General features: G+C 41.6%; 2 protein-coding genes across 2 annotated transcripts; both read right to left on the bottom strand.

Annotated features, from left to right (window-relative positions):
• Positions 1 to 824: 824 nt before the first annotated feature.
• LOC115482063 (olfactory receptor class A-like protein 1) lies at positions 825 to 1,763 on the bottom strand. Its single transcript, XM_030221625.1, has one exon. The coding sequence runs from the start codon at positions 1,761 to 1,763 to the stop codon at positions 825 to 827; it is 939 nt and encodes a 312-aa protein (XP_030077485.1).
• Positions 1,764 to 21,399: 19,636 nt separating this feature from the next.
• LOC115482062 (olfactory receptor class A-like protein 1) lies at positions 21,400 to 22,338 on the bottom strand. The gene has a single exon (XM_030221624.1). It carries the CDS (start codon positions 22,336 to 22,338, stop codon positions 21,400 to 21,402), a length of 939 nt encoding a protein of 312 aa, XP_030077484.1.
• Positions 22,339 to 26,247: the final 3,909 nt, after the last annotated feature.

Genomic DNA, 26,247 nt, shown 5'->3' with positions numbered 1-26,247 from the left:
CCCGGTCTGTGCCGGGGCTGGTGGTTGGGAGGCGGGGAAAATGCTGGGCAGACTTATACGGTCTGTGCCAGAGCTGGTGGTGGGAGGCGGGGCTGGTAGTTGGGAGGCGGGGATAGTGCTAGGCAGACTTGTACGGTCTATGCCCTGAAGAGGACAGGTACAAATCAAGGTAGGGTATACACAAAAAGTAGCACATATGAGTTTATCTTGTTGGGCAGACTGGATGGACCGTGCAGGTCTTTTTCTGCTGTCATCTACTATGTTACTATGAAAAACACACACACTCTGTCTTTTCCTGTGAGGAAATTTTATTTATTTTTGTTACATTTGTACCCCGTGCTTTCCCACTCATGGCAGGCTCAATGCGGCTTACATGGGGCAATGGAGGGTTAAGTGACTTGACCAGAGTCACAAGGAGCTGCCTGTGCCTGAAGTGGGAATCAAACTCAGTTCCTCAGTTCCCCAGGACCAAAGTCCACCACCCTAACCACTAGGCCACTCCTCCCTAATCAAATTTCTGCCTTTCTATGAGAAACAGACAGAATCTCTCTCTCTCTAGAGAATTGACACACTCTCTCTATGATTGTCCATCAATAAAGCACAGAGAGTTACTTAGAGTGGCAGGTATTAATTAAAACACTCCTTGTGTTTATATGGGTAATTTTATTTAGCACCCTCAAGAGAAGGACTTGTAAAACAATGTGTATGTGTGTCCACTCCCAACTCAAAAACAAAGCACAATCTTTCATTTATAAGGTTTATTTTAGTTTGTTTAACCATTTGTTAATATGTTAGTCATTACATTTTGGATTTCCCGAGCAATATCAGTTAGTATTAATATGTTCCATCCTCTCCTCTTTTTGGGAATATCTCAATCTTCTATAAATTTTCTTGTTAAAACTAATTATTACAAAAGGACTAAGTAAAGCATAGCAGGAGGAGATGAACACTCTGATCTGGGACAGGAGGGGAGGGACAATCAACAGTGTTCCTGAGTAAACCAGGAAGCCAGTGTCAACTCCGAAACAGAGGACATAGAGGGAGACCAGTGTGATGACGTTCTTGGCTGCCGTTCTCTCCGCCGTCACTTTTGAGTTCTGTCTTGTGCTGTGGATATACTGAACCTGGTCTCTGTGTCTCTTCAGAACATACAAGATATAAACACTGCAACTGAGCATGAGACCCACAAAGAAAACATCATGACCATTCATGATAATGTTGAAACATAGAGCAAGAGAAGGAACCGTTATTTTTGAATAGCAGAACCCCACGTTATATTGAGCTTCTGGAATGGTACCATTTCCTTGAGCATGTAAAATACGGAGAGTATATGCATTCAATAACATATTAAACAGCCAAGAACCTACAATGTTAGGGATAAGATATTTCTTTGCTCTTGATTTAAGAAACAGCCATTGAGTAGTAGAAGGAGCGAGAGTGATGGCCTGATATACACTGAGGAAACTCGTTACACATATAGAAACACCACGGGAAGTCCTATAGGTATAAATCAACAGTTTACAGCTGGCATCATTACGTATATTATTTAACCCCAAATCACTCATTATCTGTGGTAGTCCCCTTGTTACGAGTCCAAGCATGTTGGCAAAGACCAGGTGGCACAGAATTACGTCTATGGGTTTGAGATCCTTTTCAGCGTGGCTGATATGGGCATAAGCCATCAGGATGAAGATGTTAGTTGGAGCACCGATGCTGGTCTGTAAGAGGAACAAGATGATCATGATGGTGGAGCTGAAATCCATGGTCTGCTGAGCTCCGATACTGAAGGGTAACAGCGATTAGTTAGAACGTAGAAATACCTTTAAAAGAAAAAAAGAACATAGAAAACTAACCTGTCTATTGAGGCAAGATTATATTCCCAGCTGTTTATAAAAACGGATAATTAGTAAATTATGGGGTCTTTTTACTAAGGTATGTTAGGTGCTCAAGTGTGCCTAATGCAACTTAATATGGAGTATTGCAGGAAGCGCTCAAGTGTCCTGCGGTAACTTCCATATTTGCAAGCACTATCCACATGCTAAAAAATATTTTTGAGGGGGTATATCGGGGGGATGGAGAGGTGTTAGTCCTGCACCAGCCAGTTAGTGTGGCCACATTACTGCACGCTAATGGGCTAATGCATGGACAACATTACGAGATTGGGAAACTGGGCATCCAAATGGCAGATGATGTTTCATGTGAGCAAGTGCAAAGTGATGCATGTGGGAAAGAGGAACCTGAACTATAGCTACGTGATGCAAGGTTCCATATTATGAGTCACCGACCAGGAAAGGGATCTAGGTTTCATCGTTGTTGAAACCCTCTGCTCAGTGCAGCAGTGGCTAATAAAGCAAATAGAATGTAGGTATTATTGGGAAAGGAATGGATAACAAAATTGAAGATGTTATAATGCCTTTGTATCGTTCCATGGTGTGACTGTGCCTTGAATACTGTGTACAGTTCTGGTCAGTACATCTCAAAAAAGATCTAGTGGAACTAGAAAAGGTACAGAGAAAGGCAATGAAAAACGATACATGGGATAGGACGACTTCCCTATGAGGAAAGGCTAAAGTGGTTAGTGCCCTTCAGCGTGGAGAAGAGATGGCTGAGGGGAGATATTATAGAGGTTTATAAAATACTGAGTGGAGTGAAACAGGTAGATGTGAATCGCTTATATAAGTACATAAGTATTGCCACACTGGGACAGACCGAAGGTCCATCAAGCCCAGCATCCTGTTTCCAACAGTGACCAATCCAGCTTACAAGTACCTGACAAGATCCCAAAACAGTTCAATACGATTAGCCAAGTAAACTATCTGAATTAGTGGTAATACAACTACTCACAACACTGATATCCTAAGGTAATTATGAGAACTTACACAACTAACATGTCTTGTGCAAACTACACACTGAAAAACCAGTCTTTCACAGATAAAACCATGTACTATCTATCCTGAATATAGGTAATAAATTCTGTTCTCTCACCTAGACATCCGTATGGCAGACTTCCAGTGATGTAGAATCAGATTTCTCCTTGAGACTCTAGCAGAATCCACTGCGAGTCTCTTCCAGACCAGGAATAAAGTCCAAGGTCTGTATTCTGGATCCAGATAGCACCGTCTTTTGGGTGAGGCCTAGTCAGTTTGTTACAAGGTCTACTGTTCACTGGTGTTTTTAGGAAATTAGTCTCTCACTCCTCTCAGAGCCATCTATCCACCAACAGGGGCTTAGCTACGGGGGGGGGGGGGGGGGCAAATTATGTCCGGGCCCCTGGTTTGGCTGGCAGGGGTCCCCAACTCCCGCCAACCAAAGCCTTCTTCAGCGCTGTCTCTGAAAACTGAGGAGCGTCAGCATGCACAGGACTGGAGGAGCAAGAAGAGCAGGGCAGGAATGGAGACAGCGCTGAAGGAAGGCTTCGTCTGGCAGGGGTTGGGGTGCCCCGCCAGCAAAGGTATTTACGAGGCGAAGGGGGGTGTGAGGAGGCGAGGGGGGGTGCGAGAAGACGCAAGGCGTGGCAGTAGGGGGGGTTGCGGCACTCAAAATATGCCCCCAACCTCCGGTTCTGGCCCCTCCCACCATAAGGTCTGGCTACACTCCTGTCTACCAACAAGTCTTCTGGTCTTCCCCCTTCTCTTCTTCCTCTTCAGTCCAATATTGGTATCTTTCTGGCTCAGATGATATCTGGTTGCCGCATCTCAAAAAAGATATAGTGGAATTAGAAAAGGTGCAGAGAAGGGCGACAAAAATGATAAAGGGGATGGGACGGCTTCCCTATGAGGAAAGGCTAAAGTGGCTAGGGCTCTTCAGCTTGAAGAAAAGGCGGCTGAGGGGAGATATGATAGAGGTCTATAAAATAATGAGTGGAGTTGAACGGGTAGATGTGAAGCGTCTGTTCACGCCTTCCAAAAATACTAGGACTAGGGGGCATGCGATGAAGCTACAATGTAGTACATTTAAAATGAATCAGAGAACATTTTTCTTCACTCAACATGTAATTAAACTCTGGAATTCGTTGCCAGAGAATGTGGTAAAGGCGGTTAGCTTAACAGAGTTTTAAAAAAGTTTGGACGGCTTCCTAAAGGAAAAGTCCATAGACCGTTATTAAATGAACTTGGGGAAAATCCACTATTTCTGGGATAAGCAGTATAAAATGTTTTGTACATTTTTGGGATCTTGCCAGGTATTTGTGACTTGGATTGGCCACTGTTGGAAACAGGATGCTGGGCTTCATGGACCTTTGGTCTTTCCCAGTATGGCAACACTTATGTACCTATGTATGACCAATCCCAAATGGTGTGATTCTGTCCAGAAGAATTCAAGGTGATTAAGGGAGTCCTTGTCATTATCAGAGAAACTGTTATCAGACGGCAGCAACCCTCCCTCTTAATTCTCATTTACTCCTGGAGCCATCTGTCCCTCTAAGGTACGCTCCTCCGCTCTTCCTAGAAGACAACTGGAGGCTAGTTTGCAGTAAACAACGTGTCTCTGGATGAGGTCATCATGGGATGCCCAGCTTTTCCTTTGTGAAAAGTTGGTTTCTGATGGTTACTGATCTATTCAGGGCACAGGCTGTAAAATCCATATCTCTATATATAAAAGGCACCACCAACGTTCTATGAAGCCTCCAGCCGGAAGTGTGAAGCTCCAGAGATATCCGGTTTCCCCATGAGTGAAGGAAAACAGCACAGCAGGAAATCCCTCTCTCTGTAACAGTGAAGGACTCAGAGGGGGAGGGGAGACAGATGCCCTCACTCTCTCTCTAACACAAACACAGAACAGCAGGAAACTTAACACTGAAGGACTGGACTCGGAGGGGGGAGGGGGAGGGAGAGAGGGCAGAGGGCAGGGACACACACTCCCACATGCACACTCTGAAGAAAACCTTGCTAGCCCCCGTTTCATTTGCATCAGAAACGGGGCTTTTTTACTAGTTGATTATAAAAGAACCGTTCAGGCTTGTATAGGCCCCAGACCAGAAAAGGTGAGATAGCAGGAAAATATTCCTACAGCTCCCCCCCTTGGAGATGGAAATTACTACAAGGGAGTAAATGCCTTCTCCAACCTAAGTAACAATACAGCTAGACAGGTTAGAACCATGTAAATGCCAACAAACTCATAACTAACACACTTGAAAAATGAAAACTAGAAGCAAATACTGCATTCAATCATATAACAATTCAATAATGCTAATACAGCAAATAACTGAATACTAGAAGAATATGAGGTTAGTAAAATGTCAATACATGAAACTATAATCAAAATAATAATACTACGTAATGCATGGCAAAAGCATCAGGAAAAATTATTACATAATGTGATACTGAAAAAAAAAGATAGCTCAGTGGAAAATTACTCATGGTTAGTCTCCACAAAATCTTGCAATCTCATGCTCACAGGAACTTCTCACAACAAAAGTACAGTAATCAGGAATCTGATTGTTTACAAGGTGGTGAATAGTGGGAGGACAAGAAGGGTGTTAAAGTCGCTAATTGAAACATCAGATGAGGAATGCTGCTTGTAGTCGGCAACTTTGAAGTGCATCTTGGTTAACAGCCAGTTCAATTGTGTGAGAGTCTTTAAATTGTAAGAATGGCATAATGTCCTCAGCAAAGTCAATAGAATGCCCACGAAACACATCCAGAACTTCAATGTCAGTAACAACTGGATCTGTGTCAAGATAAAACAGAGAAACTCCACCAACTGAATTCTTTGAAACACCTATCAAACAGTCATTGCAAGGGAGAGAGAAACGATTAGTAACATCATGCTTATGGAAAGTGACAGTGAGTTCAGTAAGGGCTGTACTAATTAACCACATAGTATTGACAACGACCACAGCAGTATCTGAAAATTCATCATTATACTTAGTCCAGGTAAGCTTACATTTTTCTTGAACATTTTCGGTGGACAACCCACAAAAAGCTTCAGTGGTATAATCAATGAATATCCTTGTTTTTTTGACAAAGCTCTAAATTAGGGACCTGATAATGTTCAGGATCTTCCTGTTAGAAAGCAACATACTTGGGAATCTCAACATGAAAGTACAAATTGTCATGTCAAGTACTCATGTTTATAACTTGTTTCCGCAGGGACACATTCTCGGGCAAAATAAAAGGCAAATTCATTTCAAAGGCAACTTCCATATGCTCTAGATCCAAAAATAATGGAATGGCAATACCTAAATAAAAAGCAGTCTGAATATGACAGTGTTCAATTGGCAGATGGGTAATTATAGTAAAAGCATCACAGATGGCATCAAATTGAACCAAACTGTAGATATATGATCTTGCATAAGATTATTAACACTAGTATACAATTCCCTAACAAAATCCCGAATAAGGTCTCTCACAGGTTGTACAAAAGTGAACCAAGGACAGAAAAAAATGATACCACGAACAGCAAGACATATAAAATGTTTAAATCTAGAATTCTTGGGTTGTAAGGATTGAACCATCATCTAAAATGTTCTTAACCTGAGCAGTGGCATAATGCATGTAGTTGGACAACCAGGTTAGGGTAGAAGGGGACCTATGAAGAATACTCTGATTAAAGTGCTTTGGGTCAAGGGAAACAAAAATTTTCTGTGTAACAATCTGAGATTGGCTAACCAGGAAGCCCAGTGTATCTTGTAGGAAAACTCTAGACATGGTACCAGGTTCAATCATCTTGGCCACAGATCTGATCAGCAAAGAAATCAGGAACAAAGTCTTCAACGTTCATTTCTGCATCTGAAAAACAAAAAGAGAACAGACTACACTGTCATTGGGTTAGTTCAGTTCATATCAGCAATGCACGCATCCAAGGCAAAATAACTGGGATGGCGCGGTCTCACCTGATTGATGTGGACCCATTTAAGGGCATCTTCACCTTGAGAATTTTTCTTGAGGCAAATTTAGTAAGCCACAGGTGAAGCCTTTTCCACAATAGGGAATGGACCATGTCAACTGGGCAAAAAATTATTTTCTTTAGCATTGTTACTGGCAAAATTGAAATAGAATACGTTGTCATAAATTTGGTATTCCTTGGAGGAGTCTCTTGATCATATTAGGCCTTTCTACTTCTAGTGTTACTTTCCAAGTTCTTTTGGGCAAAGGGAAATGCACTTTGTAAATGCTGGTGTAAATGGGTGACATATTCATGGGAGGTAGTAGCACTGGACAAGTTCACATCATTAGTCCTGTACAGGAAATGAATTGTTAACATCATCTCTGGTGTGATGTGAATAGCCATGAGGACCAATGGTAACTTCTGTCCCAATTCTTATCCGAAGTTGACACATTCTTATTCAGAATTGTAATGATGGTGCGATTGGCTCTTTCCAATTGTCCTGAAGACTGAGGCCTGTAGGCATTGTGCAGTTCACTCCGAGCACATTCCAGATGTGTTGGATTACTTTTGTAGTGAACTGGGATCCTTGGTCTGACTCCACTACTACTACTACTACTAATAGCATTTATATACGCGCTACCAGTCGCATGCAGCGCTGAACATTTGACATAGAGAGACAGGTAAAACAGACAGACAAGACATTACGGGCAAGGGAATTACAGGGTAAAGAGGAACAGGGGAGGAGGAGGGCAATGAGTAGTGGCTAGGAGCCAAAGGCAGCAGTGAAAAGGTGAGCCTTCAGCATAGGTTTAAGAAAACAGGTAGAGATGGAGCTAGACGTATGGGCTCGGGAAGACGGTTCCAGGCATAAGGTGCAGCAAGATAAAAGGAACAAAGTCTAGAGTTAGCGGTGGAGGAGAAGGGGGACGACAAGAGAGACTTGCTCAGAGAGCGGAGTTCACGGGGAGGAATGTAGGGAGAAATGAGAGAGGAGAGATAATGAGGGGTCATAGAGTGGATGCATTCAAAGGTCAGTAAGAGAAGTTTGAATTGTATACGGAAGCGGACAGGTAGCCAGTGAAGAGACTTAAAAAGTGGGCTAGTGTGGGCATAACAATTCTGGCAGAAAATAAGTTGAGCTGCAGAATTCTGGACAGATTGGAGAGGAGAAAGATTGAACACATGATTCAGTAGTGAAGTAGACGTGGTTTCTGCTGTGCAATTGGGTGCAGGTACGCACTACACCCACTTGGTAAACAAGCAGTTGACAGTAAGCATATACGTATTGCCACGGGCAGATTGGACCACAGGGCCAATCCAATCAATCTGTATATCTGACCAGGACATTGCGATACCCCTTTTCCTTAGTGCTGCTCGATGTGATGGTGAAGATGGCTGGAATCAACAATAGGTTAAACAACCTTGAGTGTACAACTGCACATTCTGATGCATGTGGGGCCAAAAAGCCACTTGCTTCAAGGTCTCATAGGTGACTTCTTCACCTCGATGACCTGCACATGGTTCATCGTGAGCATGTTGTAACATAATGCCACGATATGCCTGAGGCACTACCTATTTCTCAATGCCATGCTTACTTGTCCGAGTAAGCAGGTCCTGATGGAGCTTAAATTTCTCTCGGAATGCATAGAATTGGCTCAGCTCTTCTTCAGCTTGACACTCTTCTTCTGACACAGGATGCTCCTGAGGGTTCCGGATGTAATCATGAAATATTCAGACAGTTGGATGTTCTTTCTGAGCAGTTACAAGATCAAATGATAGGACATCATTGCACCAAAGCTGCAACTATCTCAGCATATTGATTAGTCTTGGAACCCAAACTGTGCTTCAAAGTCTCTTCAGGAATAGTTGGATTCCATAACACTCCAACACTTGCAACCAACTCATGGTCTGTGTCACGGTGGAAGGTGCAACCATCCACGTAGACCTTAGGCATTGTAGCACAGATCTTCTCATCATAAAGATGGTGACGATGGGGTTCCTCCTCTTGTGGTGTCACATCTGTTTCAGGAATACCTGCAAGGGAATCATTTTCTGCACAGTCAGGACGTCAGTCATCCCTTGGGCTAAAGCATTATGATGTTTTTGAGCATACTTTACCTCTAGAGGTCATCATTGGAGAGCCAAAGTCCAGGAGACTATCCTGCTGTTGGACACAAGACCGGACTTGATTCGGTTGCTAGCCAAGAAACTGATAGGTTGATGACAGGTCTCCACAATCAGCTTCTCACTTTTGATATAACTCCTAAAATGTTGCAGAGCCCAAACAGTAGACAAAAGTGCTTTCTAACAGTCTGAATACTTCTTTTCCACATTGGACAGGCCTTTACTGGCATAGGCCACGACCTGCTTATTAGAATCATATATCTGATATAAAACAGCGCTCATGGAGTGCTTGGAGTATCCTAAGTTTACGTAGAACTCATGACCCCTTTCAGGGTACGCAAGACATGGAAAGTGACTGAGCTGATCCTTCAGCTCCTGCATAGCAGTTTCCTGTTCTGGACCCCAAGCTCAGGGCACATCTTTCTTCAATAACTTGACCAAGGGTTGGGTGATCTTTACATACTCATCTATGAACGAAATTCTGTGAGATTGGTGGGTCATTTCAGTTGTTGCAAGGCCTGTACTCTTTTCTTTTAAGGTCACAGACCCTCAGCAGAAATTTCGTACCCTAGGTAATTCAGCGATTTCCTGCACCATTGTCCATTTGCAAGAGTCAGTTTAGCTGCATGTAGTTGCACAGACTTGAGAAGATGGCTATAAAGGGTGTCACTGATGAAGGAAACATCCCTAGGCAACAATAAAGTGCCAACTATCTGGACTGTGAAGGCATCATCCTTCTGTTGAATGGCAGTCAACATGCAAGGATGCAGAGTATTGGGACTGGAAGTAGAAGAGGCTACTACTACTCATTTCTATAGTGCTACTAGATGTATGCAGCACTGTACACATTATACTGTATATAGGTACTTTCTCTGTCCCTAGAGGGCTCTCAATCTAAGTTTTTGTACCTGGGACAATGGAGGGTTAAGTGACTTACCTACAGTCACAAGGATCTGCAGTGGGAATTGAACCCAGTTCCCCAGGATCAAAGTCCACTGGACTATTATTGAGCTACTCCTCCATGCCTGGGGTATGTCAGCAGCAATATCTGGCGAGTCACATGCAACAGGCGAGTCATGCAAAATAATCTCTAAGTTGTCAGCATGTAGAACAATGTCAGCTATCTGAGCTTTCTGGACTCTGATTACTTCACCATGCTCCTCCCCCACCCCTTCGGAGTATCATTCAACCAGAGCTCCAGGATGTGAGGGTCTGCTGAATGCTGGAAATTAGAAGTGTCCCTAAGCTCGTTGGAGCTGGACTCACCAACTCTGCTCAAGTGCTTCACTCTCCCATAAGGAAATGGGCGGTTGTCTTGGGACCAGACAACTTCCTGGACATAATCCAAAATAGGTTGACATCTCTTGAAAAGATCATTTCTAATCAAAAATTCTTCACCAGCACTGGGGCTGTCTTTCCCCTAGTAGAATGCTTGCTTCAGGCAGTAGGACCATTCACGGGGACTCTCATTTGGACCACTCACATATTATATGCTGCATGTTTAGCTTCCGTGGAATCTGCAAAGAGACCATACTGCTTCTAGTTAAGAGAGAATAGGCTTAGGAGTAGGGTTACCATATGGCTCCAGAAAAAGGAAGACGGATTGAGCCAGCCGGGTTTTACTTCCATTGCTACAATGGAAGTAAAGCCCGGCTGGCTCAATTACTTCCATTGAAAGCAATGGAAGTAAAACCCGGCTGGCTCAATCCGTCCTCCTTTTTCTGGAGCCATATGGTAACCCTACTTAGGAGTAACCTAAGGAAGTATTATTTTACAGAAAGGGTGGTGGAGGCGTGGAATGGCCTCCCGGTGGAGGTGGTGGAGTCGATGACTGTTCCAGAATTTAAAAAGGCATTGGATAAGCATGTGGGATCGCTTAGGAACAGGAAGAATTAGGGGTTACAGAGGATGGGCAGACTGGATGGGTCATATGGCCCTTATCTGCTGTCATGTTTCTATGTTTCTTTAAAGCCTGTTCCATAGTAAACAGGTCAAGGTTATCTGCCATGATAGCCTTTTAAGAACTTTGGCAATCTTCATGAAACGTCCAATTAAGTAAAGCCCTTTGTATCAGAATGGACTTGTAGGGACTGAAAGAGGTCATGCACTGAATCGAGGTGAACTTGAAAGGACACTTTGAAGACTCTCTGAATTGCACAATCATAGTGCAAAGTAACTTCATTCTTTGTGATTGGTTTTCCATTGAGAGTGAAGTTCCTTTGTGTGTCTGGGTGGAATACCGCTGCTCACCAGCAGGAGAAGAAAGCAGTGGTGCTTGAGTGCTGCCGATGTCATCAGGGAGTGCAGAGGGCTGAGACCTGCATGGGCGGAGCAGATGACCAAGTTTACTGCTGACATCATCAGATGGTGCAGGGAACTGAGGCCTGAATGGGCGGTGCATATGATCAGGTTTACTGCTGATGTCATCAGGAACTACAGAGCTGGGCTGGACAGAGGGTTATAGAGGTGCTGATGCTGTATAATCCCTAGAAGGTAACTTAAAACTGCTCTTGTCTCCGGCAAAGATCAGAAAATCTGAGCTGCTGGTGAGCAGAAACCCATTCAGAGGGGACAGGCCGAGAGTGCTGAAAATGCAAACCCTCTGAGGCAGAAGCCTGTGGAGCTGAGGCCCCAGTGAAAGGAAAGTCCCTAGGAGGAGGAGGGCTAGGTGACCGGGAACCAGAACTGTCATTAGAGTCCATAGGTGTTCCTGAAGTACACTGAATAATTCATTGCTTACAGCATTAAGCTCCCCCTTATAATTACGCAAGGCCTTGCAGCAAGAATCTCTTTCATAAGAAGCACGGGTATCAACCCTCAGACCTGTGTTTCAGTTCTTTGTAAAGGGACTGAAACTTAGCCATCTCCTGTGTCTGTACACTCAGCATTGCCTGAGTCACCGATCAGGAAAGGGATCTAGGTTTCATCGTTGTTGAAACTGTCTGCTCAGTGCAGCAGTGGCTAATAAAGCAAATAGAATATAGGTATTATTAGGAAAGGAACGGATAACAAAAATGAAGACGTTATAATGCCTTTCTATCGTTCCATGGTATGACTGTGGCTCGAATACCATGTGCAGTTCTGGTCATCGCATCTCAAAGAAGATATAGTGGGATCTCTTGAGTAATCCACATTTGTGGATTCTCTTTGGAACTAGAAAAGGTACAGAAAAGGGTGACAAAAAATGATAAAAGGGATGGGATAACTTCCCTATGAGGAAAGGCTAAAGTGGTTAGTGCTCTTCAGCTTGGAGAAGAGATGGCTGAGGGGAGATATTATAGAGGTTTATAAAATACTCAGTGGATTGAAACAGGTAGATGTGAATCACATATATAGGTACATAAATATTGCCATACTGGGACAGACCGAAGGTCCATCATGCCCAGCATCCTGTTTCCAACAGTGGCCAATCCAGGTCACAAGTACCTAGCAAGATCTCAAAACAGTACCATACATTTTATGATGTTTATCCAAGAAATAAGCAGTGAATTTTCCCAAGTCCATCTTAACAATGGCTTATGGACTTTTCTTTTAGGATTCCATCCAAACCGTTTTTTAAACCCAGCTAAGCTAACTGCTTACGCTTTCCAAAAATACTAGGACTATGGGGCATGCACTTAAACTACTAAGTATTTCTTCACTCAACAAGTAATCAACTCTGGAATTTGTTGCCAGAGAATGTGGTAAAAGCAGTTAGCTTAGCAGAGTTTTAAAAAGGTTTTGCTAACTTCCTAAAAGAAAAGTCCATAAGTCATTATTAAGATGGACTTTGGAATATCCACTGCTTATTTCTAGGATAAGCAACATAAAATGTATTGCACTTTTCTGGGATCTTGCCAGGTATTTGTGACCTGTTAGAAACAGGATACTGGGCTTGATGGACCTTTAGTCTGTCCCAGTATGGCAATATTTATGTTCTTATGTTTTTTAACATTAGTGCATGATCATTTATACAAAACAAAAATAGGAAAAACTATTTTTATGGCTGCAGTTAAAAGTAGCCTTAGTAAGCAGGAGAGATCAGTGTAACGGCACGCTGAGGACACTTTTTATCACAGCTTAGTACAAGATCTCCTACATGTATATTGCTGAGACTTTATTTTTGAGATTGATACATAATAAAGACTGATCTACATTGCATCTAATTAGTTAATCATTAGAAAGTTATTAACCTAGTAGACAATAAGCAGATTACAGCATTTATACAAATAATTATACAAAAACAATACATCTAAAATAGAATAAGGAGCAGTAGTGTAAACTTATCCTTCTTAAAATACAGATCAGAAAAGAAGCTAGTTTTCAAATGTTTCTGAATAAGTATAAAGTTTTTCCATATCCCTTAACTAAACAAGTGGCACTTGATGCGCGTAGGTCATTACTGGCCAGTTACAACGTGAGACTTTACCGCTAGGTCAATGGCTGGTGGTAAGATCTCAGACTCAAAATGGACGCATGGCAATTTTCATTTTGCCGCAGATCCATTTTCGGCAAAAATGAAAAAAAAAGGCATTTTTTGCAGGTGCGCTGAAAAATTATTCTGCGTGCGCCCAAAACACGCACCTACACTACTGCAGACCATTTTTCAGCACACCCTAGTAAAAGGACCCCTAATTGTTTCCATAATTGGACAGACCGAAGGTCCATCAAGCCCAGTACCCTGTTTCCAACAGTGGCCAATCCAGGTCACAAGTACCTGGCAAATCCCAAAACAATATAGTACATTTTATGCTGTTTATCCCAGAAATAAGCAGTGGATTTTTCCCAAGTTCAGCTTAATAATGACTTGAATGTAGTTGGAAAAACCACAGAAAGGCGGTATATCAAGTCCCTTTCCCTTAAGGACTTTTCTTTTAGGAAGTTATGCAAACTTTTTTTAAAGCCCGCTAAGCTAACTGCTTTTACCATATTCTCTGGCAAAGAATTCCAGAGTTTAATTTTGGTCACCTTTCTTTGAACCTTTTCTACATCTGCTATATCTTTTTAAAGATATGGGAACCAGAATTGCAGACAATATTCAAGGTGTGGTCACACCATGGAGACATACAGAGGCATCATAATATTCTTTGTCTTATTTTCTATCCCTTTCCTAATCATTCCTAGCAACCTGTTTGCTGTTTTGGCTGCCAAAACACACTGAACAGAAGATTTTGGCGTCTTGTCTACTTTGACATCTAGATCTTTTTCTTGATTGCTAAGTCCTAGGGTAGACCTTAGCTTCAGGTAACTATGATTCGGATTATTCTTCCCAATGTGCATCAGTTTGAACTTATGCACATGAAATCTCATTTGCCATTGGATGCTCAGTCTTCCAATTTCCTGAAGTCTTAAATTATGTCCAATAAAAAAGGTATCATCTTATTTTCTTTTCCATGTTTTATTTTGTTTGATTTCTATTGATAACCTGAAGTCTTCCTGCAATTTTAAACAACCTTCATGTGTTTTAACAAGTTTGATTAGCTTTGTGTCTACTGCAAATTTATGCCCCAGCCGCATTGAGCCTGCCATGAGTGGGAAAAGCGCGGGGTACAAATAAAAAAAAAAAAGTTGCAGAAAAAGGGGGCCTGCGTTGGCGTCAGCACATGTTTTACACGTGCGCCGATGTCCCCTTTTACTGCACGAAATAGCCGGGCGGCAAGTAAAGTACTTCATGTGTTTTAACCACTTTGAATAGCTTTGTTTCGTCTGCAAATTTAATATCACCTTAACTTCCATTTTCTGTTCCAGTTTTATTTATTAACCTTCGATGTTGACTAAGATGATTATCACAGTACTTTATCCGTGGAGTTTGTGGACATCCCTAAACCCATCCTTTCCCAGTCTGGAGTTGTCTGAAAGGTTTTGTTTTTTGTTATATTTGTACCCTGCGCTTTCCCACTCATGGCAGGCTCAATGCGGCTTACAAAAGGTTTTTGTTACATTTGTACCCTGCGCTTTCCCACTCATGGCAGGCTCAATGCGGCTTACATGGGGCAATGGAGGGTTAAGTGACTTGCCCAGAGTCACAAGGAGCTGCCTGTGCCTGAAGTGGGAATTGAACTCAGTTCCTCAGGACCAAAGTCCACCACCCTAACCACTAGGCCACTGCAGTGACACTCTCAGATCTCTCTCTGCTCCCCCAGATCAGCACACGGAGGGGCCCTTTTACTAAGCTGCAGTGCGAGCACGTCTTTTGGGTGTGTCCGGGCCAGTTTTTGCTGCGCCCTGGAAAAAGTGCTTTTTTATAGTGGCCGGAAAATGGATGTGCAGCAAAGTAAAAACCAGCGTGCGTCCATTTTCAGTCTGAGACCTTACCGCCAACTATTGACTTCGCTGAACAGGAAGTAACAGCAGAGGGAGCAGGGAACCAGTGGAGCCGACAGCCATGCGGCTGTTGCCTGCACTTCTCCTGCAGTGTGCTCCCGGGACGGAACGCCCCCACCGCCCCGCCCTTGATAAACCACTGGATGATATTCAGATGACGCTCTGTACCTAAACGTATTCTTAAATAAAATAAAAGGAAAAAAACTATCTTCTTAACTATGGGCCCCTTTTACTAAGCGGCGTAGGCGCCAACACACGCCCAATGCATGCCAAATTGAAGTTACCGCATGGCCCTTGTGGTAATTTTAATTTTGGGGTGCGTCTACTACGTGTGTCTGAAAAATATTTTTTATTTTCGGACGCATGCAGCGGACGAGCACCAAGTGGCATCTGACGCATGTCCATTTTCGGCAAAAAAAAAGGCCTTTTATACAAGTGAGCTGAAAAATGATTTTGTGCGCACCCAAAACCCATGCCTACACTACCGCAGGCCATTTTCAGCGCGCCTTTGTAAAAGGACCCCTCTGTGTGTGAAGTAACTTTATGATCCTTAACTATTTTTCCTAATTAATCTTTTACTTAAAATCCCTATCTGTCTTCTGTTGGACCTTGGATCCTTCAAAGAATTTCTTCTTTTCAGTCAGCAGAAAAATTTCAATATCCACAACTAGAAATAATAGTTATATTTATTTGAGAGACCACTTTAATTATCACCTTTAAAATTAATATGCCAATACATTCCTATTGGCGCGTTAGCGTTTGACATGTGTTAGCGTTTTACGCATGTTAAAAACTCTAACGTGCCTATAGTGCGTCTTTGTAAACACAGGCGTTTGTCTCTTAAGTGCATTTAAAAAAGGTAGAGATATCACTTTCTCTACTTTAAATAAATTGTCTTCTAAATGTCTGAAGTATTTTAAACAGATGTCACATTTTCTTCAAGAAATAGATTCTTCTTATAGGTATTAGAATCCTGAAATATCTTTTAGAGTTTTATGAGAGAGACTATTAATAAAAAGTCAATTACATTTCTCTCTCACATCAACAATTTCCAAATAATGGGTTTTCAATCACTCTTTAACCTCTGATAAAACTTTGAGCACTCTATATTAAATTCTCAATAGTTTATACAAACGTTTCCTTTCACTATCTGAGAGGGTAATCTTAAAATTTCAAGAAATGTATTGAATTTACCTGCCACCCACTATCCTTAACTCTTTTCTCTACATTATTTTCAAATCCACTTTTACTAAGGGGTCTTTTTACTAAGGTGCGCTGAAAAATGGCCTGTGCAAGTGTAAGCGCATGTTTTGGATGCGTGCAGATCCGTTTTTCAGTGCGCCTGTAAAAATGCCTTTTATTTTGACTGAAAATGGACGTGCGGCAAAATTTAAATGGGTGCGCGCCCATTTTGGGTCTGAGACCTTACCGCCACCCATTGACTTAGCTATAAGGTTTCATGTGTTAATCAGGCGGTAATGGTCTATGTGCGTAGAATGCCTTTTACCGTCTGGTAGCACAACTTAGCGAAAAATCCAAATTCTTATTCATGAAAAAATAAAATGATAACCCAGCATTCCATAAAGCTCATGACAATCTCTGACATCATTTGAAGCCACTTCTGGCTGCAGAAAGCCAATATTTGACCTTTCAATTTTGAGACGTCAACGATCCAAACAAAGGTCTTAGGAGCAGCAGGTCCCATATCAGTCAGATTTATTTATTTATTTATTTATAACATTTGTATCCCACATTTTCCCACCTATTTGCAGGCTCAATGTACATTCAATGTACTAGGTAGAATCAGTACTAGAGGCTGATCTGAGTCTCCATTAATGTCCAATGTCTTCCCCAACAAAGAATTCCACCTCCACTGCCCCTCTGAGAAGACCGTAGAAGAGAGAAGTGAGAGGGTCCAGCCTTACCTGAAATCGGATCATCAGCTCCATAAAATGAACCTTCAGGCACTTTAGATTCTCTGTTAGTAATACACAAACTTAGAAGTATATTTATACTTTAGGGAGTTTTCCCTGGAGAGCTCAGGATTGTGTCATGGTACGTGCTGAAGTTTTATTTCATTAATTACACTTTACTGAAATTCCTGGGAGTCTACATAAATAATCTATACCTGTAAAACATCTGTTATGTCCCTGGGGCAGATTTGCTTTCTTTGGTTCATGTATTATGATGATCAAGAGACCGACATTAATATAGTTCACATACAAAAATGTATGGATAGGCAGCTTGATATAATCAGCCAAAAGTGGACACTACAGGGTGATAATGATGTCACTGTAACCACACTCTGGTTATAAACTTTATTGTTGACCCATCACAGCTGTGTTTCAGCCAGCGCCTCATCAGGGGTCCTTGTTTTTCAATGTGTGCTTTGTTTTGGCAGACCACGAAGGAGTGAATTTATTCATTATAATGTAATCAGTTATTATCGCACCAGGGATGGACTGAGGGTTGAGGGTGGTCTGAGCCCCCCGCCCAGCCTCTGCCTGACACCCACCCTGCTGCCCCTGCTATCACAGCCAAAGCCCCCGCTTCTCCAGTCCTACATGAGGGGTCCTGGTAGTCTGGTGGCCTCTGCCGGGGGGGGGGGGGGGGGGGGGAGGATTTGGGAGCATGTTCTTTCCTGCCTGCTGCGCTGCTGCTTTTCTCCTGTCGGCTGGTGCTGCCATGTTTTAAAATATGGCGTCTGAGACTTCCCACCGTAGTCTCACGAGACTTCCGCAGGGAGTCTCAGCCACCATTTTTAAAATACGGTGGTACCAGGTGGGGGAATAGCAGCAGCCCAGCGGGCTGGGCAAGAAAGAACATGTTCCTCAACGCTGAGGCCACTGGATCACCCCTGAATGCACCTATAATTTTAAAGCATAATTACTTACAGCTGCCATAATGCTGATGTATTAGCACCTAAGTGTTGAAAGAATGCAAGTAAATTCCATTATTCTGTAGATTATACCTGAACTCTATATATCAGGCATAGTGTTTTGCACCAAAATGCAAGCATAGTCAATAACAACGCACGTAACTTAATTTATTTAACAAGCTAATCAGCATTTGATAGCAGGTCTTAACGAACAATAATGAGCACTAATTGGCAATAGTTAGAATTTTCAAACACAACTTGCTAAGCATATTCTGAAATGCAGTGTGAACGCCCAAAAGGGGTGTGGAAGGGGTGTGGTTGTAGGCGGAGAAAGGGGTGTTTCATAGGCTTCCAAAATTTACTCTCACTGTTATAGAATATACCCCGTGTTAATTCTACGAGCCAGCATTTATGCTATGTTTTCCTTGGTGCAGTGGCGTAGATACGAGGGGCTATGGGGGCCTGGTTTTAATGCCCCTGTATAAGTCGTTAGTGTGGCCCCACCTGGAGTCTGGTGTTCAGTTTTGGAGGCCATCTTGCTAAGGATGTAAAAAGAATTGAAGCGGTGCAAAGAAAAGCTACGAGAATGGTATGGGATTTGCGCTACAAGACGTATGAGGAGAGACTTGCTGACTCGAACATGTATACCCTGGAGGAAAGGAGGAACAGGGGTGATATGATACAGAGGTTCAAATATTTGAAAGGTATTAATCCGCAAACTAACCTTTTCCGGAGATGGGAAGGCGGTAGAACTAGAGGACATGAAATGAGATTGAAGGGGGGGGGGGGCACTCCTAATACTGTTAGTGTAGACACCAACGGATAAGCAGTGTGGTAGCTCTTTAAACACTTTTGACACTTCTAAGATCCTCTCAAGGAGTATCATTATCTGTTCCCTCAACAAAGGAAATTGTATGATGTGATACCCACCAGTGAACCTTCTCAGGAGGACTAGCCCCCACACTCTGGAATTTGCTCCCAGAGGGGCTACGCCTAACTGGAGACTACGTCTACATCAAGAAGCAGGTGAAAGACTGGCTCCTCTCCCAAGCCTTTAATACGATGGGTGACTGACATACACTCATTCTGCACCTGGGTTAGCTTGCTACACACACTGTAACTTAGACCAGTTCCTTAAATCTTGTTTAACTGTACAAAGAATTTGCGTTGAGTTTAGCCACCCGTCTATTTATCCCAACTGACTCTTTACTACCATCTTATTCCCATCTATATATCCGCTATTGATCCCTCGGCTGTATGGTAAGCTGTATTGTAAAAAACCATTAGTATCATGGCAATGTTATTTGAATGCTCTAATCGTGGGCTTATTAGATATTCCATCACTATTATGCTTACATCATATTATATCTCTAGTATTTGAATTTCAGTGCTGCTAATTCTGTATATTTGTGATCCTGTTTAATGTTAGTCCTATTATTATTTTCATGTTGCTGTTTTCAAGTTTACCTCATTTATCCTATTTATGTTTATACTTGTTTATTTTACTGTTATTATGCTGTTAAGAAAGTTGTAAATTTGATTTAAAACTGAGCCTACAATACAGCGCCTTGGGTGAATCTGTTCAAAAAGGCAAAATCCCAAGAAATAAATAAATAAACTGTAAAACTGTCTAAAGTTGTATGATGAAAAGGATTAGTAGGGCCAGGAATTTTGTTATTCAGATGCCCAAGATGCTAACAGGTCTAAACCTGATCTAACCACTAACAGAATGTCTTGAAAATTTCATATAAAAGGGATGAGAATTATGACATCATTTGTATAAATTTATTTATTACATTTGTATCCCACTAAAAGCAGGCTCAATAGGTAACACAGAATTTTGTTATGTAAAGTAGGAAATTAAGTATAACATAGTAATAGGATGGATGGGTAGGTAGAGATAGGTGATAGAGAGGAAGGTAAGGTGGGAGATAGAGTCTGGGTCATGTCCGTTTTCTCTTCGGTATATGTAAGGTAGATGGGTTCAATAGATTAATCTAGGTCTTGTACCTCCAACAGCCTACCTAGAGGTGCCATTAAGACATTAAATAAATTGGGAGACAGAGGGGAACCCTCAGGTACTCCACAGTCAGGGAGTCCAGAGAGATGAGATAGAACCAGAGAATTTTACCTGAAAGGACCTAGCATTTGGAAACCCTGGGACCACTTAAGGACGTCACCACAGATTCCGAAGCGAACTAGCAAATGAAGTAGTATGGCATGGTCAACTACATGAAAAGCACTTGACATGTCAAAAAAGTCCTTCCCTCTATGCTAATTACTTTCCTCAAATTTGCCACAACAGGGGTTAAAAACATTCAGTACTGTAACATGGTCTGAATCCTGATTGTGAGCTGTGTAAAAGGGAAAAGGTGGAAAGATATTCCGTTAGTTGATGCCCAACTAAACCTTCCATTAACTTCAACAATAAGGGGATGGAGGCAACTGGTCTGTAATTAGTCACATCGCATCTTGAAGCCAGTGAGTTTTTTGGGGTGAGAGCGTAATAGAACCTTTCCCCTCTGAGGGAAAAGACCAAGCGATAACATATAAGAAATGTTCATTGTAAGAAGATTGATGAAAGGGTTAGGATCTGCTTGCAGTAGATAAATCAGTGAGGAAGAATATTTTAATAAACAGGACTTAATACCTATGTAAGATAATATTTAATTAAAGAGGAAATCACCTTTTGGATAACACACACAATACCAATCTATATTTTTTCAAAAAATTCTAAAAATATTTTTGACACTGTTCAAGGAAATGCAACCAAATGTGATATAGGATGACTTTTATCCAGAGGATGATCAGGGGTAACTTTTTGACAGAAAAAGTTCAGTCTCCTCTGATCTAGAAGCTTCAACTTGACTGTTTCTTTGATAAACATACACTCTGTCTTTTCCTGTGAGGAAATCAAATATGCAATCTCTGCCTTTCTATGAGAAATACACACACACACACACACACACACACACACACACACACACACACACACACGTAGAGAACAGATACACTCTCTCTGTGATTGTCCATCAATAGAGCACAGAGAGTTGTTTAGACTGGCAGGTATTAATTAAAATACCCCTTGTATTTACATGGGCAATTTTATGTAGCACCCTCAAAAGAAGGACTTGCAAAAAAATGTGTATGTGTGTCTACTCCCAACTCAAAAACAAAGCAAAATCTTTCATTTATAAGGTTTATTTCAGTTTGATTGACCATTTCCTGATATGTTAGTCATTACATTTTGCATTTCCCGAGCAACATCAGTTAGTATTAATATGTTGTATCCTCTCCTCTTTGTGTGAAAATCTCAATCTTCTGTGAATTTTCTTGTTAAAACTAATTATTACAAAAGGACTAAGTAAGGCATAGCAGGAGGAGATGAACAATCCGATGTGGTCGAGGAGGAGAGGAACAATCAACAGAGTTTGTGAGTAAACCAAGATGCCACTGTCGACTCCGAAACAGAAGACATAGAGGGAGACAAGTGTGATGACGTTCTTGGCTGCCGTTCTCTCAGCCATCATTTTTGAGTTCTGTCTTGTGCTGTGGATGTACCGCACCTGATCTCTGTGTCTCTTCAGAACATACAAGATATAAACACTACAACCGAACATGAGACCCACAAAGAAAACATCATAACCATTAATGATAATTTTGTAAAATAGATTATGAGAGGATTCAGACTTTTTTGAATAGCAGAACCCCAGGTTATAGTGAACTCCTGGAATGGTCCCATTTCTTGGAGCATACATATGAATGAGAACAGATGGATTCAATAACATGTTAAACAGCCAAAAGCTTATAATGTAGGGGATAAGATATTTCTTTGTTCTTGATTTAAGAAACAGCCATTGAGTAGTAGAAGGAGCGAGAGTGATGGCCTGATGTACACTGAGGAAACTCGTTACACCTATAGAAACACCACGGGAAATCCTATAGGTATAAATCAACAGTTTACAGCTGGCATCATTATGAATATTATTTAACCCCAAGCCACTCATTATCTGTGGTACTACCCTTGTTACGAGTCCAAGCATGTTGCCAAAGACCAGGTGGCACAGAATTACGTCTGTGGGTTTGAGATCCTTTTCATTGTGGTTGATATGGGCGTAAGCCATCAGGATGAAGATGTTAGCTGGAGCACCGATGCTGGTCTGTAAGAGGAACAAGATGATCATGACGGTGGAGCTGAGATCCATGGTCTGCTGAGCTCCGATACTGAGGGGTAACAGCGATTAGTTAGAACGTAGAAATACCTTTAACAGAGATAAAGAACATGGAAAACTGACCTGTCATATTCAAGCAATATTTCCTGAATTTCCTTAGTTGCAAAATAAGGATGTATCCTGATGTCTCTAAAACCACTCAAAGGAAGAGACAAGAATTTCTTAAATTGAGGTCAAAAGTTTTACAACTTGGTGCACTATTTTGGCTGAACTTTCCCTGCAAGTGTGTAATAAATTTAAATTCCATCAAATATGTATTTTTTGAGGCGAAACAACTCAACACTTTCTTGGAAGCCAAACTGAGTGACTCACAGCTGCCACCATCAAGGAATATAATAACTTTAACACCGTAATTAGTAAATAGTCACCTGGCTTGCTCCTATCAGCTCACATAATCACAAAACAGAGGGTAATACAGCTTACAAGCATACAATATAGACAAGAAAAATAAAATGAAATAACTAAAATAAACTTCCATGAACCATTATGTACAATCATATACACATTAATAACATCATTTACAAAATCACTGCTTGCTCACAACATACAATTCCCCATAACACTCATGATACTATAATATTTACAGAGTGAGTCATATCACAATAGGTTAATATATCATATTATTTTAATTCATTCTATGATTTTGTAAATGGTGTTATTAATGTGTATATGATTGTACATAATGGTTCATGGAAGTTTATTTTAAACACTTTGGGTTATCACTGACAAGATCTTGATCCTCATATATTTATTTTTAATATTGCATTTTATATCTTATTATTTTTATGTTTTTACATTTTAATTGTTTATCACTTTATGATATGGATGTTAATTTTTGTGAAATGTGTATTTATAATTATCTTTGTGTTTTTATGTTAGACCCCTGAGGCAGGCGCTTGTGCGCCGCAACACGGCCCTGGTCGGGTCTTTTTCACAATAAAGGACTGCCATTGTCTCTTTCTTGAAGGCCCAGTGTTGCTTTTTCTTGTCTATATTGCTCCTATCAGCTGTCATATTCTAGAATTAGAAATTTGATTGTGATTTAATATACTGGAGGAGTGGCCTAGTGGTTAGGGTGGTGGACTTTGGTCCTGGGGAACTGAACAACTGAGTTCAATTCCCACTTCAGGCACAGGCAGCTCCTTGTGACTCCGGGCAAGTCACTTAACCCTCCATTGCCCCATGTAAGCCGCATTGAGCCTGCCATGAGTGGGAAAGCGCAGGGTAGAAATGTAACAAAAATAAAATAGATACTATTGGAGATTCTACATGGAATGTTGCTACTATTGGAGATTCTACATGGAATGTTGCTATTCCATGTAGAAGGCTGCGCAGGCTTCTGTTTCTGTGAGTCTGACGTCCTGCAGGACGTCAGACTCGCAGAAGCCTGCGCAGCGGCCACATTGGTGATCTGCAAGGGCTGACTTCTACATGGAATGTTGCTAGTGGAATAGCAACATTCCATGTAGAATCTCAAATAGTAGCAACAGTGGAGGAGTGGCCTAGTGGTTAGAGTGGTGGACTTTGGTCCTGAGGAACTAAGTTCGATTCCCAGCACAGGCAGCTCCTTGTGACTCTGGGTAAGTCACTTAACCCTCCATTGCCTGCCGCATTGAGCCTGCCATAAGTGGGAAAAAGCACGGGGTAGAAATGTAACAATAAAAAAAAATACTTAATTTCTTTAATCATTGTGAAAACCCCCGTTATAGTGGTCTAAAGATGAATAATTAGTATAACAATTTTCATTAAGCATTAAATGTTTTTCCTTTTTTTCTCTTCTGTGTTAACTATAATCATCTTTTTCTGAATTCAAGATGTATTCTTGATGTAAATGTAAAAACTGAATAAATAAAATAAAAAAGAAAACTGACCTGTCTAATGAAACAAGTTTATTTTCCCAGCTTTTTATAAATAAAAAGGATAATTAGTAAATTATGAGGACCTTTTACTAGGGTATGTTAGGTGCTCATGTGTGTCTGATGTAGCTTAATATGGAGTATTGCAGGAAGCGCTCAGGTAAATGCCTTCTCCTACCTAACAATACAACTAGACAGGTTAGAACCAGAACTCATGGTCAAGACAATAGAGATGCATAAAAATGTAAAAAAAAATCGTCAAACCCATAACTAACACACTTGAAAAATGAATACTGTGATAAAGTCACATCCAGGATAGTTGGGTTAAGGCAGTTTCAGTCTGAACTACAAGTCCCAGAAGGCATTGCAGGCAAGGAGCCAGGGGGTGAGATGGAAAACCCGGACTGGACTCCTAGCTGCACTAAGGGAGGACATGGGGGTAAGCTAACAGGAGGTGTAGATTGGCTGCCACTAGGGGGAAAGAGAGCTAGGAAACCCTGTGTGCAGGAGCTCCTCGTTAGGCTAATGCTCAACTCAGCTGGTATGGGTGTGTAGAGAAGCTAATGAGTGGAGAATGATTGGTTGTGAAGGCAGGAGCCAGGGATTGATTAGGCAGGTGGGAAGGAGTGGAGTTCAGTTCAGGAAGAGCAGCAAGGAAGGCGAGAAGCAGTTGCAGGCTGAAAACCCTTGGGCAGGGAGGTCCCTAAAGTACTGAAGTCTGAGAAGTATTTGCAGGCTGAAAACCCTTGGGCAGGGAGGTCCCTAAAGTACTGAAGTCTTGGAAGTATTTGCAGGCTGAAAACCCTTGGGCAGGGAGGTCCCTAAAGTACTGAAGTCTGAGAGGCAGTTGCAGGCGGAAAACCCTTGGGCAGGAAGGTCCCTAAAGTACTGAAGTCTGAGAAGTATTTGCAGGCTGAAAACCCTTGGGCAGGGAGGTCCCTAAAGTACTGAAGTCTTGGAAGTATTTGCAGGCTGAAAATCCTTGGGTAAGAAGAAGTCCCTACCTTACTAGTGAAGGTGTTGCAGGGGGAATCCCTTGGGTGTGAGAAGTCCCTAAAATATGGAGCTCATTATGAGGGTGAAGAGAATAGAAAGTATAACTGCTGCTTTATGATTTAACTACGATGATGAATTGAATGGACTGCTGCTGTTTGGAATTGAACTAATGTTTATGGTGCACTGGATAAAGAGCCTAGACTGAAGCTGACTGTAGCCTATATTGAATCCTGACTTGTGCTAAGAGCCTTCTGCTTAAAGGGGACTACTGGCCACACACTTTCAGGTGGCTTATAGGTGCTTAGGATTGAAGGTGATTGCTGCTGTTGGAACTGTGTACTAGAAACCTGCATGGAATAAAGTCCTTGAGTTTGAAGTTACTGGTGGATATCTGTTTCTTCATTGTAGCGGGAGCCTGTAGTTAGAGGAGATTGTTCTATCCCTGGCTGCACAAGAGAGGCGCCTGGTTACAATACTAGAAGCAAATATTGCATTCAATCATATAACACATCAAAGAATGCTAATAACAGCAAATAACTGAATACTAGAACAAATAATAGGCTGTTAGTAAAATGTCAACACATGAAACTATAATCAAAATCAAATCATATAATACTACGTAATGCCTGGCAAAAGCATCAGCAAAAATGAGTACATAATGTGATACTGAAAACAAAAAGACAGCTCAGTGGAGAATTACCCATGGTTGGCAGTGGCGTACCTAGGGTATTTGACACCCGGGGCTGATCATTTTTTAACACACCCCTCCATAATCCAGTATTATACATACTGAGAATACGAAACACAACAAATGTCATTCAGGTCCTACAGAGCAATTCTACCATATCTTAAGCAGGAACTTGTACGAGTCACACAAGAGTGTACCTAGGAAAAGGCAGCATCTTAAACATTGCAGTGAGTAGTAGAACATCAAACACCTATTGTAAAACTAAACCAGCCAGAATAGTACAGATTGTCGATCCTTCACAGCCAATGCCAACAGAAAACCGTGTCTTTCTCACAGACACAA

The sequence above is a fragment of the Microcaecilia unicolor genome, chromosome 12 (genome assembly GCF_901765095.1).
Source record: "Microcaecilia unicolor chromosome 12, aMicUni1.1, whole genome shotgun sequence".
NCBI lineage: Eukaryota > Metazoa > Chordata > Amphibia > Gymnophiona > Siphonopidae > Microcaecilia > Microcaecilia unicolor.
The sequence above is the reverse complement of the archived record's forward strand: the minus strand, read 5'-3'. Positions and strand labels throughout refer to the sequence as shown.

What these genes read in the sequence shown, in the direction of transcription:
- LOC115482062 (XM_030221624.1), bottom strand. Translation starts at nt 22,338, where the DNA reads ATGGATCTCAGCTCCACCGTCATGATCATCTTGTTCCTCTTACAGACC.
- LOC115482063 (XM_030221625.1), bottom strand. Translation starts at nt 1,763, where the DNA reads ATGGATTTCAGCTCCACCATCATGATCATCTTGTTCCTCTTACAGACC.